Source organism: Delphinus delphis, chromosome 8 (genome assembly GCF_949987515.2).
Source record: "Delphinus delphis chromosome 8, mDelDel1.2, whole genome shotgun sequence".
Classification (NCBI taxonomy): Eukaryota; Metazoa; Chordata; class Mammalia; order Artiodactyla; family Delphinidae; genus Delphinus; species Delphinus delphis.
Genome location: NC_082690.1, coordinates 13,296,438 through 13,319,995, shown reverse-complemented (window position 1 = coordinate 13,319,995; position 23,558 = coordinate 13,296,438). Strand labels below are relative to the sequence as shown.

The window sequence follows — 23,558 nt, the reverse complement described above, 5'->3', positions numbered from 1 at the left end:
GAGAATTTTTGTCAGTGTTCTTGTTGTTTTCACAGATGAGTGGGTTTTTAGAGTTCCTCACTTTGCCGTTCCAGAAGTGCTTTCAATTAATATTAACTTTGCACACTTTTTATTATGGACATTTTCACATCTACATAAAAGAATAGTTTGTACTGATATGACCTCCCCTTGTGCCTTCATTCAGTCTCAATAGTATCTACGTTTGCTAATCTCTTTTCAGCTGTCTACGCACTACTTATTTTTTTCCTGGACTGTTTTAAAGCAAATCCAGATATATCATTTTATCCATAAATTGGGTATAAACAACATGAATGTGGATGGTATATAGCCGAAACTTTATTACTGCTTTGAAGGAGAAGGTGGCAGGGAATCTTACAGCCCATTTCTATCATGATCTAATTTGTATGTGAAAAAGAAATTTGGATGTATCAATTTGGCACTGTGTCTGGCTAGCAGACTAGAAATAAGAGCGGCGTAGCCAAGACGGAGGTTTATTTTTCCCTCATCGGTGCTGCCGGAGGTAGGCGGTCTAGGGCTGGCATGTTGGTGCCCTGGTGTTACTGGGGTCGCAGGCCTCTATCTTGCTGTTCTACCATCCAAACAAATGATTTCCATTCTCAAAGTTCCCTCATGGTCCACGACACGTGTACTAGCCTTCGAGTCTATTGGAGTTAAGAAGAATTAAGGACAGACAGAAAGGTCAAAATAGGACCCCTCCTAGCTGATTCAGTCTCTTTAAGCAGCTTTCCTTGAAACCCAACACAATAGTCTGTTTACGTCTCATCGACTGGTAACTCAGTCGCATGACCACACAGAGTTGTACAAAAGGAAGAGAGCCTTAGTCTTTTACTCAGGTGGCCGTCAGGGTCCTTTTGCCAAGGATGAAAGGCATTAATGGATGCTGGGGTAAGTGTGGCAGTGTCTGTCTCTCTCTGAATATGCTCATAGGTGACTGCGCAGAACATTTCTGAAGGAATGGCCCAGAGCCCGTTACCAGTGAGCACTCGGGAGCGGAGCGGAAACAGATCTTCTGCATTTTGCCTTATACCTGTCTGTATTGTGAGATGTTTTTCATGAGTATGTTTTACTTTTATAATAATGGTAAAGGAAAACCCAACATCAACAAAAACCCATCGTTTGTTAAGAAATCCATCTTACAATCAATGTGCCGTAGTTTCATTGTTAATACTTTTCTTGGTGGTGGTAAAATACCGCAATAACTCGTCTGCAGATGCTTTAGGAATGAGCCTGATTATCCAGATTTAGGAATCATTCTCTTGGAAGGAAGTGGGATGGATGTGTTTAGAGGTTTCTCATGACCTTAGTATTCTGTGAGTTTTGCATTTATGCCTTGCTCTCCGTCCTCAATTCTCAAGCTTCCCAGCAGCCATCATTAAGAACACTTAACTAATGATGGGCCTGAATGTCACTCAGAAAGGTGGCTCCTTTCTCAGGTATAACTGCAATAGGAAGTAGTGACAGAACATAAAAGCACAAAAAATATGTTTCACTGATATCTGTGTATTTATATATATTCATAAGGATTTATATAGGGTGACTTAAGTCATCTGACCTTTATACATAGTTATAAAACTTTATTGACCTAAGGAGGGCTTTTGGAATTTATACATAGCAGTTTTACTGGGAACTCTTCTCTCATTCAGGTGATACATTTTGCGTTTTTAATCAATCTCATTTCTATAGCCCCATACTGAGGACAAGCTATTATGTGGTTTTCGGGCTGCCATTCTGAAAAGGCAGTCTTCTGTACTTCTCTGCCTGGCTTCTTTAAAACAGACGACTTTTAACCAGTGTTCAGTGGTGGCTTGAAAAAAAAAATGTGTGTGTGTGTACACACACATTCTACTGCTCAAATGAATAGAAAATAACTTCATGTTCATCAGCCTGCTCTTCACAGTATTTATTGGACATGCGTGAGCATGTGTATTAGTAGTTGTTATATTACAGTTAAGAGAAATTGGCATCTTCCGTCCTCTATAGGAATTTAAAATCTATAATAAACAGTAGCAACATAGCCAAGGATAAGTGAAGCCTTCTGGCTGGGGATCCCGACATTCTAATCAGTTGGGTGATAGTCGTGCTTGCGAAGATGTCCGCATGAGGATGGGCCTCCCTGTCTGTTTTCGTAGATGTACAACATTTGCCTTCCGTTCCCGGTCACAGACTTGTAGAGCTGGAAAAAGCCACATAGATCCTTTACAGTGTTTCTTATCCTTTTTTGAATCATTGACCCTTTTGAGAACCTGGTGAGACGTTCTCCCTAGCAACACGAGTGAGTACATCGACACAGAAAATTTGTATATATATTTCTGGGGTTCCTGGACCACTTAAACCCATACCCAAAGTCCTGATTCAAATCAGCTTCTCATTTTATAGATGAATAAACTAGGACCTAGAGAAGTTTAGAGGGGGCTCCAAATCTAGTGCTTTTCTATACATTTGCAAGCTTCCAGCTGTGGTTTAATGTCTCTAAAATGCAACGTGACGTGGTCAGCATCGTGTGGAGGGAGTGCGTCACGTGCGCGGTCAGCGTCATGTGACGTACTCTGTATGCTACCAAAGAAAGCATATTCTAGCAGAAGACCTTAATCATTGAGGAGTCTTAAAAGATTAAAAAGAGAATCAATGAAAATCCCTTCAACTCTTGGTACAAATTAAAGCCCTGTGACCCGGGGGTCCTAGCGATCTGCAAATAAGAGTAGAAGGAGGAAGAGGGTATGTTTTTATGCGTATCAGGTGTGTGGCTGACCTCACCCAGGGGTGGTTTGGGGACTGTAGGCTCCTCCGCCCCGCCTGTCTCGCCAGCACACAATTCTCTCCCTTTTCACTCTCTGCTTAAGCTTTGGCGGCCACCGCCCCCTTCCCCAAGCTCAAGTTCTCCCATCATACCGTCGTCCTTCCTCTTCATGTGGTATCTGGAGTATCTAATATTTATTGTAGACCAGGTATCTAGGATCAAGTGGTACAGCCCAAGCTGCCCAGTGACAGCAAATGTTGCAGAAATGTGCATTTGCGGTCACACTCTCTATTTTGTGTTTTTAGTTGAATCGGAGGGGTCTGACTTTTCACTTTTCTTTTTGCGCTCATTTTGAGTGGCGATAATATAGTACAGTTGATTTTTTTTTCCTCTTCCTTGGCAGCATCTCTTCGGCAGTCCGCAACCATCCTCTGTCCAGCTCTGGGTCTCCTTTGGCCGCAAGCCCATGCGAGCAGCCCAGTTTGTCACAAGATATCCTATTAATGTGAGTGGGGTCCACGCCGGGGTGGGAAGGAGTGCCGTTGTCCTCATGCAGAGGTTAGAGGGAGGGTGATGGGGGGTGGATACCTGATGGAGTCTCCCTGAAGTCACTTTCTAGATCGGTCTCGAGAGAGAGAACCATTATGCTTTGGGCATCTTGGTCTGTTTTCTCCCTCTTCACTTTTTGAAGTGGAGCTGAATGGGAGCCTTAATTTGCTTTAAGTGGAGAAGGATTGGCAGAGAGGTTTGGAACCAGAGTCAATGGTCTCAGTGTGCTAGTGCTGAAGGAATGAGAGGTTAGTGACAGCAGTAGTTCTTTATTAAGTACCTGCTGTGTTGCTCACAGATGGTGAGGTTCCAAAAGGGGATAGGATTTGAGTCTCACCCTTTTAGAAACAGATGGGTTGGAGAGCCTGAGAGCAGAGCAGAGGAAGAAACCATGTACAGTCAAAGGCTTGACTGCGCAGTACGTGTTAGAACATAGAGAGCGATAGGGAAAGTCAGTGTGGACTGGGTCATCAGAGAAGTGACCACGGGGAGGAGGTGGCATCTGGAGGCCTTGATGCCCGGAGTTGGTGTAATGGAAGGTTGGTAGCTAAGAGGAGGGTGTGACGGAGAACATGCTTGTCTGTTCTTTGCTTTCTCTGGGCTCTGCCTTCCTATAGTCACCTTAGAGAAAATAAGAGGGAAGGAAATGCACATTAATCCATGTTGTACTTTGTACTAATGATAGGGAGACATTATTAACTAAAAGCGATTTCTGGGTCATGTTTGGAGTTCAGGGCCCATTCTTATTTTGTGTCCCATCTGCCAAGAAGGGGTTTGCTCCGGCCGTAAGGCAGCCTCAGGGTCTCCAAAGAGAGAGTCGGCCAAGCTTCTTTCCCAACGTGGGGAGGCTTTCCGTGAGCTCCGAGCCTGCAGTCCTCACTGGGACATTTGGAAGTCATTGCTTTAGTGTGTGCGCTGGGACAGTCCACAGGGCCTGTGTGGTTTTTTTGACTTCTGTCTTTTCTGACTTCTGATGCCAAAGGAATATTACATTGCGGACGCCTCCGAGGACCAGGTGTTTGTGTGTGTCAGTCACAATAACAACCGCACCAACCTGTACATCTCGGAGGCGGAGGGGCTGAAGTTCTCGCTGTCCTTGGAGAATGTGCTCTATTACAGCCCAGCAGGGGCAGGCAGTGACACCTTGGTGAGGTAAGGAGACCGGGAGGCCCTCCCTGCGTTCTTACACCCCCGCACGACCTCTGGATGGGTGGTTTTCAACATTAGCTGCACGTTTGGACTCACCTCAGCAGGGAGGTTTCAGAAACCCCGATTATGCCTGGCTCACCTTCCTAGAAATTATATTTTATCTGGTTTGGGGTGTGATGGGTGTGTGAGGATTTTCAGAAGCTCCCCAGGTGACGTTTATGTGATGCACAGGCTGAGCACCACTGCCTGGGTGACACTTAGGGTCACCGCCACAGTGTCAGCCCCTTCTTTGGGTTCCTTTCATTCAGTTACCTGGTTTTGTGGTCTCAGAGCCAGTGGGAAAGAGCACTTGCAAATCATCATCAACTCCAGACCAGCTGGTATATGTGGCCGCAAGGCCCTGCTTCTGTGTGACTCTGGTTAATTGACATCATTACTCTGTTTTTCAGTAACTGCAAGGTATTGTTCTGTGGTGTCTGTGGAAAGGCACCAACATCACCGATCCTTTGTCAGTAAATCACATGCCTGGAGTTGTCCTGCAGTAACGGGTGTTCTCTGGGTCGTGGAGGAGTCCGGGGTTTGGGAGGGGTGGATGCCACGAATCTGTGGGGGCACTGGTGCCACAAGCCCATTTATTCTCATTTATTGGGTGACAAACCAGACTTGTGTGTGTCTGACTGTGATTACGTTTACTCTGTGCTCTTGGGAAGAGCCGTCCGGTGGAGCTGACTGACTGGTCTGCAGTGAGGTCTGGCCCAAAAGGCCGTGACCACCAGGTCAGAGGGCAGGTCCTTGCTGCCCACTGTCCCTCTTCACGTTGCCAGTTCATTCAGTCATCAGTTCATTCAGCAAGTATGCTGCTGCCTGGTGCCTGGCGATGTTGCGTGTACAGCCGTGAGATATTGTATCCAGCAAGGAAAACTCAGGACGAGGCCCCACATTCTATGGAGCTTTTGTTCTAACTGGGGGAAAACAGAATATAAACAAATATGTGATCTGCTGATAATGGTGAGCGCTGAGAAAAAAAATAAAGCGAGATAAGAGGACAGAGGGTTACGAGGGTATTACTTTATATTGGCTAGTCGTGGCAGGCTGTTTCACGAGGGTGACATTCCAGCAGGTGCCTGAATTACACGAGGAAGGGAGCTGGGCACATACCCCGGGGAAGAGCATTGCAGGCGGAGGGAACAGCAGGCACGGGGGTTCTGAGGTGGGACTTTGTTGGTTTAATTTAGGAGCAGTGAGGAGGCCAGGGTGGATCAAACAGCTGGTGGAGGGGAGAGAGCATCCCCAAGACACAGGAACCAAGAGAGCAGGGTTCAGGTTGTGTAGAGCCCTCAAGGGCGTAGAAAGAACTTTATCTTTTTCTTCTGTTCTTCTTTTTTGTGCGGTGTCCTAACCACTGGACCGCCAGGGAATTCCCTATTTTTTTCTTCTAAGCACGATGGAGGGTTTTGACCGGAAGCTGGACATTATTTGGTTTAACCTGTTACGTTTTTTTTATTTTTATTTTTTTCCCCGGTACGCGGGCCTCTCACTGTTGTGGCCTCTCCCATTGCGGAGCACAGGCTCTGGACGCGCAGGCCCAGCGGCCATGGCTCACGGGCCCAGCCTCTCCGCAGCATGTGGGATCTTCCCGGACCGGGGCACGAACCCGTGTCCCCAGCATCGGCAGGCGGACTCTCAACCACTGCGCTACCAGGGAAGCCCGGTGTTACGTTTTTTTGGACACCATTTTAAAAACCGTGAATTGCATTATGTAAAGAAAAGTGCATAAAACATAAATGGGTAGTGTTAATAAATAATTTTCAGTGAACGCTCACGTGACTTATCTTTTAAAGAAGCCATCCTGGATGCCGTGTGGAAATTAAGACAGTGGACTTTCATGTGTCTGGTGGGGACATGAGTGGAAGCGGACTTTCATGTGTCGGGCGGGGGGGACGCCCAGCTGTGAGAGCACTGCCGGAAACCAGGCCAGTGGAGATGGAGGTTGGCTGGACCCCGGGGCGGTAGCAGTAGAGATGCTGGAAATGGTCAAATTCTGACCATTTGCTGATGGACTGCACATGGAGTATGAGAGAAGGAGGAGTCAGGGACCCACCACTGCTTGGCCGGGGTAGCTGCTGCAGTGATGGTTTCAGACTGACGGAGAGGGCTGGGCGAGGTGCAGGTGTGGGGAAAAGATCAAGAGTTCTGGTTTGGAGATGCCTATTAGATATCCAAGCAGAGAACTTCCTGTGTGGTCTCTGATATGCTTTTCTCCGCCCTGTTTCTTCTCCTTTGGAGGTGCTGTCATCTTTTACTCCTTCCTTTTTTTTTCCCCTGTGTAGACGCGCAGGTTATTTATTTATTTATTTACTCCGGGTCCCTCCCCCCTCCCACAGGTTCCTTATTATTCAGTGTCTTATGTTGTGTTATAAACCATTCCTGCCGTGATTCATCCTCAGGTCGTTCTGGTCAGTCACGGCCCCTTCCGGCTGGTCCTGTGGCTTTTTTTTTTTTTTTTTGATTTATTGAAGTGAAATTCTCATGATGTTAACCATGTTATTAATGTAATCAACTCAGTGGCACACAGCACATTCACAGTGTTGTGCAGCCACCAGCTTGATCTAATTCCCAAACATTTACATTTATATTTTCCCCCAAGAAAATCCCTTACCCCCGTTCAGCAGTTTCTCTCCACTCTCCCCTCCTCCAGCCCCTGGCAGCCACCAGGCTACTTTCTGTCGCTACGGAGTTGCCTGTCCTGGCTGTTTCATATAGATGGAATCATGCCGTAACACCTGACCTTTGTGTCTGCCTTTGTGTCTGCTTCACTTTGTCATGTAACGTTTTCAGGGTTTATCCACGTGTAACACGTGTCAGTCAAGACTTCATTTCTCTGTATGGGTGAGTAATAGTGTCCTTCCTTTTTTATAACTAAAATCATGAACCGCTCTCTCTCTGGCCTTCTGCCGACTCTTTGTTACCTTTGAGAGCCTCCAGCTATGGGGCTGATAAGTCGGGGCTTGGCTTCTGCATTTGTCAGCTCTTCAGGATGGAGACGGCAGGGCAGGGCAGGGGCCCGAAGCTGCAGCGAGTGGCTCCCCAGGAAGCGGGAACCTCAGTGACGTGGCCACGCGACCCCTGCGCACAGACAGATGGCCCTTTATGCAGTTACAGACGTTCCTCCTCGACGGCCTGCCCTGCCTCACCACTTGGCCCAGTTAGGAAAGTGAAAATAGATTTACGTCAAGATTCATAGACTGACATCCTCCTTGGCCTTCTTATTTTTTTTTCTTCAGATTTTATCTCGGGACTGGAGATGTTCAGATGTACTCAATTGAATGGCCTTTGTCAGCTGCGTCTCCGTCTCAGCACGATGACATGGGACAGGGGTGAAGGAGCAGGTTATGTGGGCAGGCTGGCTTAACTTACGAAGCAGAAAACCACACCAAACCAAACCAGCTCTTCTTTGAGCTCAGTGGGAACGTGTGGTGCCGAGGACCTGGGTCTCTTTACTTAGAGACCGGGAGGAGGAATTCTCAGCGGGGTGACCCTGACCTTGTGAGAGGTGCCAAGCGGAGGCAGCGTCTAGATGGAGGGACAGACGTGGTGGGCCCACAGGGCATCTTGAGGATGTGCTGGGTTTGGGCTGAGGGTGGTTGAGGGGGACCTGGTGAGCTGCCTGGCGGGGGGAAGAGCAAGTGGTGAGAGCCAGGGAGAGAAAACGGAAGAAAACGGACTCTCCGGGGGAGATGCTTGGGTAAGTCAGGTAGTTGTACGGTGCAAGGCGTCAGAGCGGGAGATGACAGGGTGGACTGGGGCCTGGAGGAGCGTGGGACGTACAGAGGCTAGGCTTCTGCTTGGATTGAAAAAATAAAACACCAGGAGAGAGACCAGGGGGAGAAACAGGGCTCCTGAAAACAAGAGAAATTCAGACCTCCCAGATAAATTGAAAGAAGCCGATACGGGGACCTCACGATGCTAGGATCACAAGCAGCAGAGCCGAGGTGAATGGAGGGCAGGGGGGAGCAGACGTGGGGCCCGTTCCTAAGGAAGCAACTGAAAAACAACTAAAACAGACCTAAGGAAACCACGCGTCAGAACCTTTGGTCTCAGCGCTGGGGTTTTCTGGAGGACCTTGCTCCGCCTCTCAGCTGGGGTGGCCCTGCCACTGCTGTGTGCGTCTTCCTGTCTGAGGTGGCCAGCCGTCATCCAGCTCGACATTTGTATGACAGATAAAGGGGGAGCACAGTTCTGTGCTTTTTCACAAAGCCCAGTGGCTCAGAACCCTCCAAATAAAGGACCTGCTTCCGGTTTTACAAGCCACGTGTGAACTGTGCCTACCCTTTCTGAGAGATCTGTTCTGTTTGTAACGTGTGTACCATGTTAGAACAAAACTTCTTCCCAGGGCAATTACAGTATCTGGGGTAGCAGTTAAGGCCGGGGAGGGTCGTCTTCTCTGCTTCACTGTTAATAAGCATAACCTCAAGGTTTCCAGAGCCATCCTTGTTAGATATACCATGCCTTTGGGAAAGGGGTTCTGCTTTGCTCCCTGACAAATCCTATCGGCTTCTGTCTGATCAGGGTTTTGGCTAATTAGTTGTAAGTATCTGGACAGTGGCTGTGTAACCCCTTAGCTATATTCCTATAGATTGGGTTAGATTGTAAGCCTCAACACTATACTTCTTTAAATTGAAGAATAGTTGATTTACAACGTATTAATTTCTGCTGTACAGCAAAGTGATTCAGGTATACATATATATACATTCTTTTTTATATTCAGTTCCATTATGGTTTATCATAGTATGTCAGATATAGTTCCCTGTGCTATACAGTAGGACCTTGTTGTTTATCCATTCTGTATATAATAGTTTGCATCTGCTAACCCTAAACTCTCAATCCTTCCCTCTCTCACCACCCCCTCTCCCTTGGCATCCACAAGTCTGTTCTCTATGTCTGTGAGTCTGTTTCTGTTTCATAGATAGGTTCATTTGTGTCATAGTTTAGATTCCACATGTAAGTAATATCATATGGTATTTGTCATTCTCTCTCTGACTTATTTCATTTAGTATGATAATCTCTAGGTCCGTCCATGTTGCTGCAAATGGCATTATTTCATTCTTTTTTATGGCTGAGTAGTATTCCATTGTATATACGTACCATGTCTTCTTTATCCATTCCTCTGTTGACGGACATTTTGGTTGTTTCCATGTCTTGGCTATTGTGAATAGGCCAGCACTATAATTAGTATCGGTGAGTTTAGTTTAAGGTTTCCTGTTTGTCAGGGCTCACTAGAGGATTTGGGGTCAATTTCATTAGTGGAGAAATAAATGTGACTCTGACATCAACTTTTCCGTGTTGTATTAATCATTCTGAACCCCACGTGAGGAGTGATAGGTCAGGTGAGCATCTTGGCCTTCAAAATTACAAAACATCACTTTTTTAAAAGGACAGATTATTCAGCCGTAAGAAGGAATGAAGTACTGATACAACATGGATGGACCTTGAAAACATTATGCTAAGAGAAAGTAACCAGATACAAAAGGCCACAAATTGTATAATTCCATTTATATGAAATAGCCAGAAGAGGCAAATCCATAGAGACAGAAAACTGATCAGTGGTTGCCAGCGTCTGGGATGGAAAGGGAAAGTGGGGCATGACTGCCAGTGGGTCCAGGGTTTCCCTTTGGGAAGATGAAAATATTCTGGGACTACACAGTGCTGATGGTTGCATAACATTGGGAAGGTACTTAATGCCACTGAATTGTGTACTTTAAAATGGTTCAATTTTATGTTATTTAAAATAAGAACATGCCAAGCAAATGATGAATTCATGCTCACAGCTGTTTTATTTTCTCTTAATGTAGGTATTTTGCAAATGAACCATTTGCTGACTTCCACCGCGTGGAGGGGTTACAGGGAGTCTACATTGCTACTCTGATTAATGGTTCCATGAATGAAGAGAACATGAGATCAGTCATCACCTTTGACAAAGGGGGGACCTGGGAATTCCTTCAGGCCCCAGCCTTCACGGGATATGGAGAGAAAATCAATTGTGAGGTACAGATACTTTGCTCTTGTTTGGATCGTTAATACACACTTTTAACTGTAGTTCTACTCTTACAGTTCCCAAACGCTGCATCAAGATGCCTTGGGATGCCACAGTGAACTCACAGGGCCACCATGGGATATTTTAAGTTTTTGAGGGAAAAACTGTGATACTTGACATCTGTTGGTCACCATGTGAATTACTATCTTGAGTTAGTTCACTGTTTCAACATTAGCTCATGCTATATGTCTTTTGATGACATATCTTTGTGAAGCTGGATTTTTGGCATTTGATGTGATAAAAAGCAAGTAAGAAAATCAGGTTGGCACAGGAAATGATGGTAGTGATATCTGATTAGATTCCAAAGTTTGAGAAGATGTGCAGTGCCCAAAAGGTGTCTATATACTATTATTAAGTAATTTTGGTTATTTAAGAATGAAATAAAATTTTATGTTTTCTTTCAATTTATACACACACACACACTATTATTTCAAACTGCTGCTAAGTTATTAGGACGTATACTTATTAAGTTGTTTGGACTTAACTATGTAAAAAAACAAACATCGGTATTTCTTCTGACCTGAGGCTGTTATAAAAAAAATTAGTGAGATACCAGTTGTGCTGGGAACCAAGAAAGTCTGGGGACCTGTGCTGTACAGCAGAGTGATTTGCTGGGGAACATCTTTTAAAATTCCTCCCTGAATATAATTTAGGATACTACAGTTTTCCCTACCTGTGGCTTCATCTGAAAAGGTCATGATACTAAAATGTGTTATTTGGTCCCATTCAGTGTTACCATTCGCTTAGGTGGCTCCTTCCTTTTCCCTGGGGAGAAGTCTGTGATCGTGGTCCTTGGCTTCATGTGACACCCCACACCTCCATTTTCATTTCTTTAGGGGATCTAGGGTGTGTAAAGTAGGCAGGCGGAAGGAACTTGGAAAAAAAGAGTAGTACTCATTTTTGGAGAAACCAAAACATTTTAGTTAGACAATTACCTGGTCTTTTGGATTTCATTTGTCCATGGTTAAGTATATTGACTCTCTTGTATGCTGTATCCGTGGTCCTTGGGAAGATTATTTTGGAGACTCTTGTTCTAGAATGTACTTCTTGATTTTTTTTTCTTTTCCTTTTTTTTTTTTTTTTTTTGTACTTCTTGATTTTTCTTCCCTATTTGGCAACAGGTCGGAACTTACCACATCGAGTCTAGCTTTGGAGAGAGGCAGGTTATAAGTAGGTGCAGATAAACACCTAGGTGTTGTTTCACTGCACGATATAGGTTTTGGAGCATGTGGTAGGGGTCCAAACCTTGGTTAAATAAAATGAATAGTATTGTTAAAATCCAGCTGCTTATTTCCCTGACTGATCAGTTTATTTATGAACTGTACAACAATTAGTAATCAGCTTTTAGTTTCTGCTTCTGATTTGAGGTGGTGACAGAAAAGGTGAGTTGGCAGGTATTTGAGACTCAGCCTAATATGCTCCAGTTTTTATTTGCTGAACGTTGTTGCTAGCAAGACAGATATTTGTTAGAGAGATCCTTTTGTTATAAAAATAAGTATATCTAGCAAATCATGTCAGTTTTTACCTGTAATTTAAGCACACATAGAGATACCCCATCTAGAACACCAGACAAGGCTACGTAACATTTGACAGTCACTTTCTGGCCGGGAGAATCAGGTATGACCCTATAGCAAAAGGCCTTGTTTGCAGAGCTATTAAAATCTGAGCATAAGTGATGGAAGCCAGTTTGAATAACCTGAAGTCTTGCAGAGGACACGTGAAGACTTGTCGTACAAATGCAGACTGCTTAAAAAAGTTTAATGTGACTCTTGGTGTTTATATCTCATATGTGTTGTACATCTGGGAGCTTATCAGTGAGATTTTCTGACTTCTGATTCTTAGTTTTTTTTCTGACAGAGTTGCTTAAATCACATTTGAAATACATCTTCATTGACTTAGAAAATAAGTACCATGAAATCATTTCATTCTCTTTCATTCTTTCAAATGACATGAGAGAAATTCTAGGTAACATGAGAAAGTGAAAGCTTTCCTATCTACTTGAGTTGGCACTAATTTCTTTTTTAATTTTTATTGAAATATAGTTGATTCACAATGTTGTGTTAGTTTCTGGTGTACAGCTAAGTGATTCAGTTATATATATATATATGTGTGTATATATATATATTTTTATATATATATATATATCTATATATATACACACACACACACACATCCCCACACATATTATATGTATATATACACACACACACTTTTTTTTTTTTTTTCGGTACGCGGGCCTCTCACTGCTGTGGCCTCTCCCGTTGCGGAGCACAGGCTCCGGACACGCAGGCTCAGCGGCCATGGCTCACGGGCCCAGCCGCTCCGCGGCACGTGGGATCCTCCCGGACCGGGGCACGAACCCGTGTCCCCTGCATCGGCAGGCGGACTCTCAACCACTGCGCCACCAGGGAAGCCCACACACACACTTTTTTAGATTCGTTTCCATTGTAGGTTATCACAAGGTATTGAGTATAGTTCCCTGTGCTGTACAGAAGGTCCTTGTAGGTTATCTGTTTTATATATGGCACTGATTTCTAATTGCTATTCTCTGAGAGTCTCAGAAGGAATTTTTTCTTAGGATTTTTCTCTTTTCTTCCATGAGAGGCATTTATGTGGTTCAGATGATCATGTCCACCTGGGGTAGTGTGGGGACAGCCAGGCTGTGGCTCTGGTCTCCTTTGGGCCAGATCTCCTTCCTCTGTGCCGACTGCAGCGTGGGCCCAGGAGGCCTTGGCGTTTCGAGGGAGACCTCCGTGTTGCATCGCGTGCTGACGGCTCCTGAACTTGTGTTCTGTAGCTCTCCCAGGGCTGCTCCCTCCACCTGGCCCAGCGGCTCAGCCAGCTGCTCAGCCTCCAGCTCCGAAGGATGCCCATCCTGTCCAAGGAGTCGGCGCCCGGTCTCGTCATCGCCACGGGTAAGTTGGCTTTGCCTGTTCTCACTGACGGGTTAAGCTATTGTCTTACGTGCAGCCAAGTACACAGTGACCGCTGCCACCTAGGGCAATACTGGCTGTTCGTGGTTCTGAGACATCTTAGTTGCGAGATGACTCAGAATTTCTGGTTGAGCAAGGTGATTATCTGACGTATTCTTGACATTAAAAATAATTACTCTTCTTGCATTTTAGGTTCAGTGGGAAAGAACTTGGCAAGCAAGACAAACGTGTACATCTCCAGCAGCGCTGGAGCCCGGTGGCGAGAGGTCAGCCCCCTCCCTCCGCAACCCCTGCCCTTGTTTGTGGGAGAATGTGGACTGTGCCTTGACATTTCAGGGACACACACGGCTGGTGGTGGAGGCCAATGACGCCAAGTATGATTATAAAATAAGGAGAGGTACCCGGAGCCACACTGACAGGGTCAGCTGATTTGTATTCACACCCCGTGATGTGGGCTTGTGATTTTGCCAAAAATGTTACTTTGAATCCAAAACAAACTTTTTAAAAAACAACTGTGAATTTGTGTAAATATCCCAAGATTGTAAGTTCCGTAAGGATAAGGCAGTGTCTGTTCTGTCACTTCTTTACTCCTGGGACCTAGCAGCGTCTGGCATGGACACATGGTGCTCAGTAACTGTTTGCTGAATCCATCGGCAGATTGTCACGTATTTGTAGTGGTGTCAGGTCTGACCCTGGTTTCTTACTTATTTTTGCATATTAGCGAAGTTAAAGCCAAGCCCCTGCCCCGCCCCCTTCCCTGACTGGCTGTACTGCGCAGGCGCTCCATCTCACTCCGCGCTACGGCAGACGCTGTGCTGTGGAAGGAGGCTGTTTTTGCCTGAAGGCTGTGTGACGAATTTGGATCCTTAGGAACTGATTGTACCAGTTCTGAAGGTGGGGCTAGTTCTCTAGTCCCCAAATGTGAACTCAGCCTTGGGCATTAGAGAATTCCCAAACTTGTTTAAAAAAGAAAAGTGTTTTTCACCAGTCTCCCATCAGGAAGACAGGCATCTGGTCTCATTCTGTAGGGGCCGCTTTCAGTGGTGCTCTGCCGTGTGTGCAGGGAGCTGCTGGGGTAGAACTCACCAGATCTCTCGCAGGCCGGACGTGATGTCGGGAGGGCTGTGGGGTTCTCGGGAGAACCAGCAGACAGCTCCCATCCTCATGGTGCCCTTCCTGGGAATGCAATACATACACTTTCAGAGTGAAATACATAGTATGTAAAGCAGTAGTAATACCCAGCATTTGTTTGGGTCTTGGCCTGTCACATACCTTATCTCGTTCGAGGTAGGGCTTGCTGTCCCTCCATACATTGTGTGTGCGTGCGTGTATGTGCATGCATGTGTGTGTGTGTGTGTGTGTGTGTGTGTGTAAGGACTACACAGCTGTACAGTATGGTAGGAAACATAATTCCGTATTCGGATGAGGGAGATTGTTAAGGCCAGAGTAGTCAAAAAGTGTGAACACTTTGGAATTTTCGGGGCATCCTTGTCTAGCTTCCATGGGAAAGATTAAGCAGTGGCTTTCCTCTTCCCTGGAGCTGGACATTCCTTTTGAAATTGGGTGTTCTCTCCTCTGCAGATAGGCTGGTGGTTTGTTCGTACCTTCTGATGTTGGTGTAATCTGGGATTTGAACATCTGCAAGTGATTTCCTTCTGGGGAGAAAGCAGTGTCTTGCTCCTCCTCCAGTGAAGTGGTGTCGTCTGGCTAATGCTGGGGCAGCTGTCAGCGCCTCCCGCCAGGCATGCTCCGCGCCTGCCAAGAGGCAGCCGTCGCACAAGGGACCTTAGTTTTGGAGCTAGCAGGGACTAAGTAGGGGATGAAAAGGTGGAGACTGTCTGTGTGAGCGGGCATCTGAGTCCCCACGGGCAGCCTTCTCTTTAGAGGGACATTCTCGAGTGTGTGAGGGGGATAGGTGGTGGCCAGGAAAGAGGAAATGGGATGCAGTTGACAGATGCTGTCTAGAAAACTGATGACTAGAATTCTTGTTCCCCTTCTCCTACTAATAAGTTGTGCAAATTCTCAGATCCACAGAGTTCCGTTTTTGCACTTAAAAAAAAAAAAAACTTTGTTCATGTACAGTAAGCTGCACATAAAGTATATAATTTGATCAGGATCGATCACCATCACTACACCTTCACCCACACCACAATTAAAACAGTTGCATCACCCACCAAAGTTTCTTTGAGTCCCTTTGTAATTCATTCTGGTCTCTACCCTCATCCCTCCAGACTATTAGCATTTTCTAGAATTCTGTGTAAATGGACTCATACAGATGCAGTCTTTTGGCTTTGAGGTTCACTCATGTTGTTTCATGTATCAGTGATTCTTTCCTTTTTCATTGTTGATCAGTATCCCATTGTGGGGCTATTCCACAGTTTCTTTATCCATTCGTTGATTGATGGACGTTCTAGTTTTTGCTGATTACAAATATAGTTGTTACAAACATTTAATTGCATGGTTTTTAGGTGGACATATATTTTTATTTCTCTTGGGTAGATACCGTAGGAAGGAATGAGTGGGCAACCTGGTAGATATGTCTAGCTTTTAAAGGAATTACCAGATTATTTTAAAGTATCAAATTGTTTTCCAAAGTGGATGTACTATTTCATGTTTCCACCAGCAGTGTGTGAGTTCTGATTGCTTCCGGTGCATGCCAACACTTGATATGTTCAATCTTTTAAATTTTAGACATTTTAATAACTGCATATGATATTTCATTGTGGTTTTAATTGGCATTTCTTTGATGACTAATGATGTTGAGCTTCTGTTTTTTTTTTTTCTTTTTCTTTTTGATGTTGAGTTTCTTTTCATGTGTTCATTGGTCATTTAAAACTCTTTTGTGAAGTGTCCGTTCAGATCTTTTATATATTTTAAAGAGCTGTGTTTGTCTCCTTATTGAGCTGTAAGAGGTCTTCTTAAAATATATTCTGAATTTAAGTCTTTTATGTGTGTTATAAGTGTTTTCTCCTAGTCTGTGGCTTGCTTTTTTGTTTCCTTAAAGGTGTCTTTTGAAGAGCAAATGTTTTAATTTTGGTAAAGTCTAATTTGTCAGTTCTTTTCTTCTATGTTTTATGTGCTTTGTTGTTCTGAGAAATGTTTGTCCTTCCCAAGTTAGCAGAGATTGTCCCCTATGTATTCTTTTACAGGTTTTATAGTTTTAGGCTTTAGGTTTAGGTTTATGATCTATTTTGAGTTAATTTGTATATCTGGTGTGAGGGAAGGATTGATACTCATTTTTTCCTTATAAACATGCTATTGGTCAAGCACCACTTGTTGAAAAGACTTCTCTTTTCCGCATCAAATTGCCTTGGTACCTGTTTGAAAATCAATTGGCCGTATGTGTGGGTCTCTTTCAAGACTTTCTGTTCTGCTCCGTTGATCTATATGCCTGTCTCTTCACCAAAACCAAATTGTCTTGATTACTGAAGACTTAGAGTAAGGGTTGAGATCAAGTACAGTAAGTTTTCCAATTTTGTCCTTTATAAAATTACATTGACTTTTTCTCGTTCCTTTGTCTAACCACATAACATTTAAAAAAAATTTTTTTTAAATTAAGTTTTATTGGAGTATGGCTGCTTTACAATGTTGTGTTAGTTTCTACTGTATAGCAGAGTGAATCAGCTATATGTATACATATATCCCCTCTGTTTTGGATTTCCGTCCCATTTAGGTCACCACAGAGCATTGAGTAGAGTTCCCTGAGCTATACAGTAGGTTCTCATTAGTTATCTATTTTATATATAGTATCAACAGTGTATGTATGTCAATCCCAATCCCCCAATTCATCCCACCCTCCTTCCCCCTTGGCATTCATACGTTTGTTCTCTACGTCTGTGTCTCTATTTCTGCTTTGCAAGTAAGATCATTTATACCATTTTTCTAGATTCCACATATATACATTAATATATGATATTTGTTTTTCTCTTTCTGACTTACTTCACTCTATGACAGTCTCTAGGTCCATCCACGTCTCTACAGATGACCCAATTTCATTCCTTATTATGGCTGAGTAATAATTCCATTGTATATATGTACCACATTTTCTTTATCCATTCCTCTGTCGATGGACATTTAGGTGGCTTCCACGTCCTGGCTGTTGTAAACAGTGCTACAATGAACACTGGGGTGCATGTGTCTTTTAAAAAAATTTTTTATTGGAGTATAGTTGCTTTGCAATATTGTGTTAGTTTCCACTGTACAGCAAACTGAATCAGCTATACATATACATATATCCCCTCTTTTTTGGATTTCCTTCCCATTTTGGTCACCACAGAGCACTGAGTAGAGTTCCCTGTGCTATACAGTAGGTTCTTATTAGTTGTCTATTTTATACATAGTATCAATACTGTATATATGTCAATCCCAGTCTCCTAATTCACCCCCCCCTTCCCCCTTGGTATCCATGTTTGTTCTCTACGTCTGTGTCTTTATTTCTGCTTTGTAAGATCATCTGTACTGATTTTTTCACATTCCACATATATGCATTAATATATGATATTTGTTTTTCTTTTTCTGACTTAACTTCACTCTGTATGACAGTCTCTGGGTCCATCCACGTCTCTACAAATGACCCAGTTTCGTTCCTTTTAATGGCTGAGTAATATTCTATCATATATGTGTACCACATCCTCTTTATCCATTCCTCTGTTGATGGATATTTAGGTTGCTTCCATGTCCCGGCTATTGTAAATAGTGCTGCAGTGAACATTGGGGTGCATGTGTCTTTTTGAATTATGGTTTTCTCTGGGTATATGTCCAGTAGTGGGATTGCTGTGTCATATGGTAGTTCTATTTTTAGTTTTTTAAGGAACCTCCCTACTGTTCTCCATAGTGGCTGTACCAATTTACATTCCCACCAACAATGCATGAGGGTTCCCTTTTCTCCACACCCTCTCCAGCATTTATGGTCTGTAGATTTTTTTTATGATGGCCATGCTGACCACTGTGAGGTGATACCTCACTGTCGTTTTGATTTGCATTTCTTTAATAATTAGTGATGTTGAGCGTCTTTTCAAGTGCCTCTTGGCCATCTATCTGTCTTCTTTGGAGAAATGTCTATTTAGGTCTTCCACCCATTTTTTGATTGGGTTGTTTGTTTTTTTTTATATTGAGCTGCATGAGCTGTTTGTATATTTTGGAGATTAATCCCTTGTCAGTTACTTCGTTTGCAAATATTTCCTCCCATTCTGAGGGTTGTCTTTTCATCTTGTTTATGGTTTCCTTTGCTGTGCAAAAGCTTATAAGTTTAATTAGGTCCCATTTGTTTATTTTTGTTTTTATTCTCATTACTCTAGGAGGTGGGTCAAAAAAGATCTTGCTGCGATTTATGTCAGAGTGTTCTGCCTGTGTTTTCCTCTAAGAGTTTTATAGTGTCTGGCCTTACATTCAGGTCTTTAATCCATTTTGAGTTTATTTTTGTGTATGGTGATAGGGAGTGTTCTAATTTCATTCTTTCACATGTAGCTGTCCAGTTTTCCCAGCACCACTTACTGAAGAGACTGTCTTTTCTCCATTGTATATTCTTGCCTCCTTTGTTATAGATTAGATGACCATAGGTGCTGCGTGGGTTTATCTCTGAGCTTTCTATCCTGTTCCATTGGTCTAAATGTTTGTTTTTGTGCCAGTACCATATTGTCTTGATTACTGTAGCTTTGTAGTATAATCTGAAGTCAGGGAGCCTGATTCCTCAAGCTCCATTTTTCTTTCTCAAGATTGCTTTGGCTATTCGAGGTCTTTTGTGTTTCCATACAAATTGTGAAATTTTCTGTTCTAGTTCTGTGAAGAAAGCCATTGGTAATTTGATAGGGATTGCATTGAATCTGTAGATTACTTTGGGTAGTATGGTCATTTTCACAGTATTGATTCTTCCAATCCAAGAACATGGTATATCTCTCCATCTTTTTGTGTCGTCTTTGATTTCTTTCATCAGTATCTTATAGTTTTCTTCATACAGGTCTTTTACCTCCTTAGGTAGGTTAATTCCTAGGTATTTTTTTCTTTTTGTTGCCACATAACACTTTAGAATCAGCTTGTCAATTTCTATAAATCCTGTTGGGATTTTTACTGGGATCACATTGAATTTATAGATCAATTTGGGGAAAATTGACATCATAACACTACTGGGTCTTCTAATCCATGAATGTGGTGTGTTACGCCATTAAAAAAAATTCTCTTAGCAATATTTTATAGTTTTCAATGTGGAGGTCTTGTATACTTTCTTTTTGTTAGCTTTATTTCTAGATATTTTTTATTTTTTGGTATTACTGTAAATGGGACTTTCTTTAAAGTTCATTTTTCAGTTTTTGCTATAGTATATAAGAAGACAGTTGATTTTTTTTTTTTTTTAAGACAGTTGATTTTTATATATTAACCTTATATTCTGGAGCCTTGCTAAAATAATTCATTAGTGTTAGTAGTTGTTTTGTAGATTCAGTATAAGCAGTCGTATCATCTGCAAATAGGGACAGTTTTATTTCTTCCTTTCTGATCTTTATTTGTTTTACTTCTCCTTTTCTCTCTTCCTTCTCTTCCCTTCCCTAATATGTAATAATATGGTAATATGTAATATGGTGTATTATGTTAAAGGAAAAACTCTTTTCCCTTACTCTCAGAATACTTCTGATACTAAATGTATGGAAGTTTTCCCATGACAGCAAGCAGTACTCCAACTCTTCAGACACCCACTGATGTCCTACAATTCAGTCAGGACACATGCTAGCTGGAGTTGGCACAGACCCAGAGTCTAAGGGCTCAGTCTCACAAGACTGCCCCACCTGACCCCACTTCAGACGCCAGTTGCAAGTCTCAGGTTGTCACCTGTACTTCTGACTGACCAGCTATAAACTGGGGGTTCCCACGACTCACTCTTTGGGTTCAGTAATTTGCTAGAATGGCTGACAGAACTCAGGGAAATATTTATTTACATTTACCCATTTATTATAAAGGATATTTCAAAGGATACAAATGAACAGCCAGATGAAGAGGTACATAGGACAGGGTCCAGAAGGGTCCCAACCATGGAGCTTCTGTCCCCACAGAGTTGGGGTGTGCTGTTCTTCCAGCATGTGGATGTGTTCACCAACTTGGAAGCTCTCTGAATCCTGTAGTTTAGGGATTTTTTTTTTTTTTTTTTTTACTAATCATTTGATTTTATGTATTTATTTTTTAAATTGAAGTATAGTTGATTTACAATGTGTTAGTTTCTGGTGTACAGCAAAGTGATTCAGTTCTATATATATATATATTTTTCATATTCTTTTCCATTATGATTTATTGCAGGATATTGAATATAGTTCCCTGTGCTATACAGTAGGTCCTTGTTATTTATCTGTTTTAATGGAGGCTTCATCACATAGGTGTGATTAACTATTAACTCACTCTCCAGCCCCTCTGTCCTCCTGGGAGGATGGAGGTGGGGCTGAAAATTTCAAGCTTCTAATCATGCTTAGTCTTTCTGTTGACCAGCCCCCGTACTGTCCGGGAGCCCACCGTGAGTCTCCTCATTAGGACAAGAGACTCTCCTATCACCCAGGAAATTACAAGGGCTGTAGGAGCTCTGTGTAAGACACACTCCTGTCACCCCCATCAGTCAGAAAATTATAAGGGTTTTAGGAGCTCTGTGTCAGGAACTGGGGTCCAAGACCAAATATTAAAACAAAAGGTGCTCCTATTTCTCTTCATCACTTAGGAAATTACAAAGATTTTAGGACCTCTCCCCAGGAGCCCAGAACAAAGACCAAAGTTTATATATCTTCTTATATCACAGTATCACAAATGTAATATGTAATATGGTGTAGTGCCTTTATTGGTTCTTGAATATTAAACTATCATGGAATTACTGGAATAATTCTTGAACCCTTCTTAGTTACAATATATTATCCTTTTAATGTAAGGCTAGTATTTTTTAAAATTAATTAATTTATTTATTTTTGGCTGTGTCGGGTCTTTGTTGCCACACGCAGGTTTTCTCTCTTTGCGGCAAGCGGGGGCTACTGTTCGTTGTGGTGCGCGGGCTTCTCATTGCGGTGGCTTTTCTTGTTGTGGAACACAGGCTCTAGGTGCGCGAGCTTCAGTAGTTGTGGCTCACAAGCTCAGTAGTTGTGGCTCGTGGGCTCTGGAGTGCAGGCTCAATAGTTGTGGCGCACGGGCTCAGTTGCTCTGCGGCATGTGGGATCTTCCCGGACCAGGGCTCGAACCCGTGTCCCCTGCATTGGCAGGCAGATTCTTAACCACTGTGCCACCAGGGAAGCCCCTGTAAGGTTAGTTTTGATTTGCTAGTAGTTTTTAAAAGGTTTTTGTGTTACTTATGAGAGATATTGCTTGGTAATTTTTTTTTTTGGTAATGTCTTTGTCAGGTTTTGGTGTTAGGATAAAACAAACTGAGCAGCAATTCTTCCTCTTTTATGTTCTGATAAAGTTTGTGTAAGAGTGGTGGTTTTTTTTTCTTGAATCATATACCAGTGAAGCTATCTGGACCTGAAGTTTTCTTCTTGGGAATGTTTTTGTTTAGAAATTGTTTCTCAGGCAGATAGAGAACTATTCAGATTTTCTGCTACTTATGTCCATTTTGGTGAGTTGTATATTTTCAGACATTTGTCCTTTCATCTAAATTTATTGAATTTGTTGGCTTAAAATTACTCAAGGTATTTTCTAATGTTTTAAAATGTCTGTAGGATTTGTGGTAATAACCTGTTTTCATTCCAGTTATTGGTGATTTGTATTTTTTCCTCTATTTTTCTTGATTAGTTTAGGTAGTGGTTTGTCAATATTATTGATCTTTTCAAAGAACCTGCTTTTGGCTTTAATTTTCTCTGTTGTCTATTTTGTTGATTTCTCTTCTGTAGTATTACCTTTCCCTTATCCTTGTATACTTTGGATTTACTTTGCTTTTCTATTTGTAGCTTGTTAAGGTATAACTTTAGGTTATTGATTTTTAGATCTTTTCTTATGTAGGCATTTGCAGCCCTAATTTTCCCTGTAAATACTACTTTAGCTGTATGCCACAAATTTAGATGTGTTGCTTTTGTTGTCATTCAGTTCAGAATATATATATATATATTTTTTGCGGTACGCGGGCCTCTCACTGTTGTGGCCTCTCCCATTGTGGAGCACAGGCTCCAGATGCGCAGGCTCAGCGGCCATGGCTCACGGGCCCAGCTGCTCCGCGGCATGTGGGATCTTCCTGGACCGGGGCACGAACCCGCGTCCCCTGCATCGGCAGGTGGACTCTCAACCACTGCGCCACCAGGGAAGCCCTCAGAATATTTTTTAATGTCTTCCTTTAAAGTTGAGATGTAATTCACATGCAGTAAAATGTACCCCTTTAAAGTGTATGGTTCAGTAGTTTTAGGTATACTCACAAGTGATGTGATGTGCAGCCGTCGCCACTATCTAATTCCAGAACATTTTTATCACTTCATAATGTCCCTTTTGCTTTTTGTCTTTGTCTGATAAGTTATTTAGAAAAGGGTTGTTTAGTTTCCAGATATTTGATGTTTTCATAGATATCTTAATTTCCTTGTAGTCAGATAATACACTTCATATGATTTCAAGTCCTTTATACTTAATGGGACTTGTTTTGTGATCCAACATATGGTTTGTCTTGGTGAATATGTCATGTGCGTTAGCAAGGAATGTATAGTCTGCAGTTGTTGGATGCAGTGTTCAACAGATGTTATTTATATGAAGGCGGTTGATACTTGTTCAGACCTTCTACATACTTCGGGGCTAGTTCTGTAAATTGCTATATATTGCAGTTTGGGCGGGGGCTAGTTCCATAAATTGCTATATATTGCGGTTCTGTAAATTGTTGGAGGTGAGATCTCCAGCTATGATTGTGGAATTGTCTTTTTTTCCTTTAAATCCTATCAATATTGCTTCATGTATTTTTACGCTCTGTTATTATGTACATACACATTTATAATTATTTCTGATTTATTGTCCCTTTTATCATTATGGAATATTCCTCTTTATCTATGGTAATACCCTTTGTCTTGAAGTCTTTTTTATCTGATACTGAAAGTCACTTTAACCGTCTTATGTTTACTATTTGGATAATATATCTTTTACTATC

The 23,558-nt window shown here is 42.7% G+C and overlaps 1 protein-coding gene across 1 annotated transcript in view; it reads left to right on the top strand.

The window, feature by feature from the left end:
* SORL1 (sortilin related receptor 1) overlaps nt 1-23,558 on the top strand; it is a 160,010-nt gene that overhangs the window by 41,972 nt on the left and 94,480 nt on the right. Inside the window, exons 7-11 of the mRNA XM_060017766.1 lie at nt 3,162-3,263; nt 4,290-4,459; nt 10,309-10,501; nt 13,348-13,465; nt 13,676-13,749. Coding sequence (XP_059873749.1) covers nt 3,162-3,263; nt 4,290-4,459; nt 10,309-10,501; nt 13,348-13,465; nt 13,676-13,749 — 657 coding nt within the window. The remainder of the gene's footprint in view (nt 1-3,161; nt 3,264-4,289; nt 4,460-10,308; nt 10,502-13,347; nt 13,466-13,675; nt 13,750-23,558) is intronic.